The 4,140-nt window shown below is 63.2% G+C and overlaps 1 protein-coding gene across 2 annotated transcripts in view; it reads right to left on the bottom strand.

Moving 5' to 3' along the window:
* The window catches only part of PLP1 (proteolipid protein 1), a 7,542-nt gene extending 3,459 nt beyond the window's left edge, over nucleotides 1-4,083 (bottom strand). Inside the window, exons 1-3 of one of the 2 annotated variants that reach the window (XM_009889241.1) lie at nucleotides 3,948-4,083; nucleotides 1,472-1,658; nucleotides 787-1,048 (exon numbers count right to left, since the gene is read on the bottom strand). In XM_009889241.1, the coding sequence (XP_009887543.1) occupies nucleotides 787-1,048; nucleotides 1,472-1,658; nucleotides 3,948-3,951 (453 nt within the window). In that variant the 5' untranslated portion in view covers nucleotides 3,952-4,083. The remainder of the gene's footprint in view (nucleotides 1-786; nucleotides 1,049-1,471; nucleotides 1,659-3,947) is intronic. The other variant, XM_009889242.1, reaches the window with a different exon arrangement.
* Nucleotides 4,084-4,140: the final 57 nt, after the last annotated feature.

Here is a 4,140-nt window from a genome sequence, read left to right as displayed (position 1 = left end):
TCCCGCGGTGCCAGCCCCGGCCCCAGGTTTGCAGCCAGCTACGCGTGCGTGGGGGTGACCGGCAGTGGCAGCAGGATGGCTGTCACGACCCGTGCAAGGGGGGGGAAAAATGCGGCCGCGGCCAAGCAGGGTTTGGCCTCTGCAGGAGGGCAGCTGCAAAACCTGCCTTGGCGTGCAAACGCGGCTCTCCTGCCCTCCCTCCACGGTGCCACACCGACCGGACCCCGAGGGAACCGCAGCCGTCCCCTTCCACTCCCCCAGGACAAGGGCTCCCCTTGCCAGCACTTTGTCATGGTCCCCAAACACAGCAGAGAGGACAACCCCGGAGGCAGCGGGTGCTAGAGAGCCTTGGGCTGCCGGCACCACAGGGATGCTCATGCCTTTCCCCGCTGATGCTTAAACATTGCCCAGAGAAGCTGTGGCTGCCCCATCCCTGGAGGTGTTCAAGGCCAGGTTGGATGGGGCTTGGAGCAACCTGGTCTGGTGGGAGGTGTCCCTGCCCATGGCAGGGGGGGTTGGAACTGGGTGATCTTTAAGGTCCCTTCCACCCCAAACTGTCCTATGATTCTATGATTCTACGATTCTACGATTTTATGATTCTATGAAGTGGCATCATTAAATGTGGCCCAGGGACCACAGCAGACCTAGGGGAGGGCGGCCGGGCTGCGTTTCCCTTTGGGATACCCCGAAACCCCGACGGCCGCAGTCTCCTGCCCTTTGGCCACGCCGAGCGTGGCGAACCCGCTGCGGGCGCGCGAAGGGGTGCCAAACCCCGGTTAAGATCACCTTGTCAGGATGTCCTAGCCACTTTCCCAAACACTGACACACCCGCTGCAACGAGTGAGCTCGCTGGGGGCCTCGCGCTCCCCTCCCTTTCGGGCCCCCAGTTACCGTTGCGCTGAGGCCCTTGCCGCAGATGGTGGTCTTGTAGTCCCCGAAGATTTGCCGGACGGCGCCGGTGGTGTAGAAGCCTTCGGCCAGCAGCAGGGCTCCGTAGAGGAAGAAGAAGGAGGCCGTGCCATAGATGACATACTGAAAAGCGTGGATGCTGCCGGGGAGAGGAGCGGGCAGGGATGCTCAGGTGCTGGGGAGGTGCCGGGGAGCTCAGCCCTGCATGCGGCACGGCTCCGGGCAGCCTGGCCGCAGCGACTTACCCTCCCCACGCGCCCCCACGGGGGCCGAAACTTTTCCTCCGCGCCCTCCATACCTACCCGGTGCAGAGGTCCCACGCTAGCCAGGGCACCTAGCGAGGGTCAGATAAAACAGGCGTGAAATGGAAACGAGTGGCCGCTGGACCCTGCTACGCAGCCGTGGCACTGGCACACGGCAAACACAGCCTGTGGTGTCCGTGGTGCATGGGGTGACAGCATCGCCCCGGCCAGCCCAGCCGGACACCTCCTCCCGGCACAGAGTAAGACGGAGACACGAAGGGCCCCAGCACAAGGGCGATGTGCCATAGCAGCGTACTTACACGTCGATGAGATACTCGTAGTCCTGGTAGTTTTTGGAGAAGTAGGTCTCAATGAGCTGCTCGGTGCCTGTGAGGGCTTCGTGCCCACAGCCACAAAACAGCGCTACCCCGAAGAAGCACAAGCCAGTGGCAACCAGGGAAGCAAAGGGTGCCCCAATGAGACATCTGGCACAGCACTCGAGCAAACCTAGGGAGAAGAGAGGTGAGATGGGACGGGACCGCCGGGACGGGGAGCGCTCGGAGCCTGCGGCTCAAGAAGCGGGCAAGCACGGGGCGAGGAGGGTGCCTCCTGCAAGGGAGGTTGAAGGAAAACCCAGAAATGATTAGTTGTGGTGCCAAACCCAGAAGCTTCCCTGAGATCTCTCTAAGCAGGCAGGCAGGCTCGCACCCAAGCGTGCCCAGGGACAGGGGGCGACGGCAGCGCAGAGCACCGGGGCCACAAGGCAGCCCCTGGGTGTGAGGTGGATGGGGAGCCAAGGTGAGCCAGCCGTGCCGACCCACGCAAAACAAGATGGAAATAGAAGGCGATGTTGCGTAATGCCAGCGGGACCCATCAAACAAGCTGCTAATGGGCTCCCCGCTGCCGGCACAGCCCAGCTGCAGGCAACGGCAACGCCAGCTGCCTCCATTTTTCTTTTGCCACTGAAGATGGAGGGGAACCCAGCACCTCCACAGAGATAAACCCCAGGGGAGACCCAGCAACGTGGCTCGGCCTTGGAGCAGCATGGGAGCAGCCCCGGGCTTCGGGGTGGCGTGCTGGGGGGCACTCGTCCCCTCTCCTGGCACCCCACAGGCAGGTGTACCTATGGAGAGGAACAGAGTTAGTTCCCCGAACATCAGTGCTTGTGTAAAGATTTAGTCCTACAGGACAGATATTTGGCAAGAGGGCACGTGTACCTGCGTGTGGGCAGGGAAAGCGAGAGCACGTGCCAGCGTGCTGCTTGGATTGCCTAAATGGTAGATTTTTTCAGCAGGGGGGCCATGGGCACCCGCTCCTCACACAGGATCGTTGGCTCAGGTTCCCCATGAGCTGAGTTTGGGGGTGCTCAGCCGGCCACTCTCCTGCCCGGTTTGCACCCACTGGCATCCACCTCGGGAGCATCAGTTTGGGGCCAGCTAAGCTGCGGTGACCTGCTGCCCTGGCTGTGCAACACCTCTGCCCAGGGAAGCGGCTCCCCTTCCCCAAGACGTGGGCTCCGGCACCCCACTGTCCCGGGCACGGCGGCTGCCTGGGCACGTCCCCCCTGCACATAGCATTTGTGCCTCGCATGCCAAAAAGGCACCCGTGGGAAGCGTTCCCAAACCCACGCTCCCTCCACGGATCCCACAGCGCTCATCGCCTCCCTCAAAGGACAAGAAAGCCCTGGGGTTGTGGTCAGCAGTGGTCTCCTCTCCCCACTGTGAGCAAGGTCTCGTGGTGGCACCGAGGACAATGGGGGATTGTCCTGGCACTGCCACCCCGGCGGTTGCCCCGTGCGGAGAGCAAACAGGGAACAAAGGCAGCGCTATGGGGGAGCGCTGGGACCCCCCCTGTTTGTTTGCCTTGGAACGCAGCAGGTCCGGGGGGGGGGGTGTCCCCCTCCTCCTGGCCAGCGCTGCTCCCCAAACCCTGCTGGGACCCACAGGGATGGCCAGCGGGGCACTGGGCCAAAATCACCTCTTTTATTTTTATTTTCACTGCCGTGCCACCTGGGAAGTGGCACGGCAGGTTCTCCGAGGCTGGGGTACGGTGAATGGCCCCATTCCCAGGGAACTACGGGTACCGGGATGCAGCAGGGCCTGGCGGGCTCCCTGCCACAGCTCCGGCCCCTCGGGCTTTGGGAAGCCGCGCTGGGGAAGCCTGAGGAGGGGAAAGGAGGAGAGAAAGGCGGCCCTTGTGCCGCACAATCCCGGGCCTTGTACCCGGGCTCAGCTGCTGCTGGAACCAAACAATACGCTGCAGACAGGAGGAGGAGGAGGAGGAGGAATGGTGCCGTCACCCCATGGCATCCCTGGGAACAGAGCACCCCTGGTGCCCTGGGGTGTATGCCAGTAAGTATTAGCTCTGGTGTATTGATGGGGAAACTGAGGCACGAGGAGTGCCTCTGTTTTCCCAAGGCTGCTGGCATACAAGTGGCACGAGCTGTGACAGGTCTCAGCCCCCTGCCTGGACCTCCCAGTTCCCACCAGCCCAGGGGCAGGAGTTCTCATGTCTCCAGCCTGTTTGGAGAGGGCTCAGATGAGACGGCTGTGGGGATGGCATCTGTGCCCACAGGCAGTGCATGAGCACACGGGGATAGAAAACCGCTTCGGGAAAGAAAACTCCATCCCCGCCGTGCCGAGGCATCCTCCCCCGGCAGCTCCCACGGCCGCCATGGCCACACCGGGACCTGACCGGTGCCAGAGGAGAGTTTCAGGGAGCTCTGCCCAGGGACAGTGTCCCCAGAGCCACCAGCGACAGCTCTCCGGGTGTCCGCCACCCTCACCCCATACTCACCCATGGCGCTGGACTTGGTCAACTCCCCCGACCGCCCGCTCGGCTGCTGTGGTGCTGTCTGCGGGAGCCCTCGCCTGCCTGGCGGTCCCTCGCCCTGTATTTCCCCCTCTGGGTGCCTGTCCCGCTCTCCAGCAAAGAAAAGGGCTCTCTGAGTGACAGCCACCCCCCTTAAAGGGACAGAACCCCGCCCCCC

The sequence above is a fragment of the Charadrius vociferus genome, unplaced genomic scaffold (assembly GCF_000708025.1).
Source record: "Charadrius vociferus isolate BGI_N301 unplaced genomic scaffold, ASM70802v2 scaffold7, whole genome shotgun sequence".
Classification (NCBI taxonomy): Eukaryota; Metazoa; Chordata; class Aves; order Charadriiformes; family Charadriidae; genus Charadrius; species Charadrius vociferus.
This window is presented reverse-complemented; position numbering and strand designations above follow the sequence as displayed.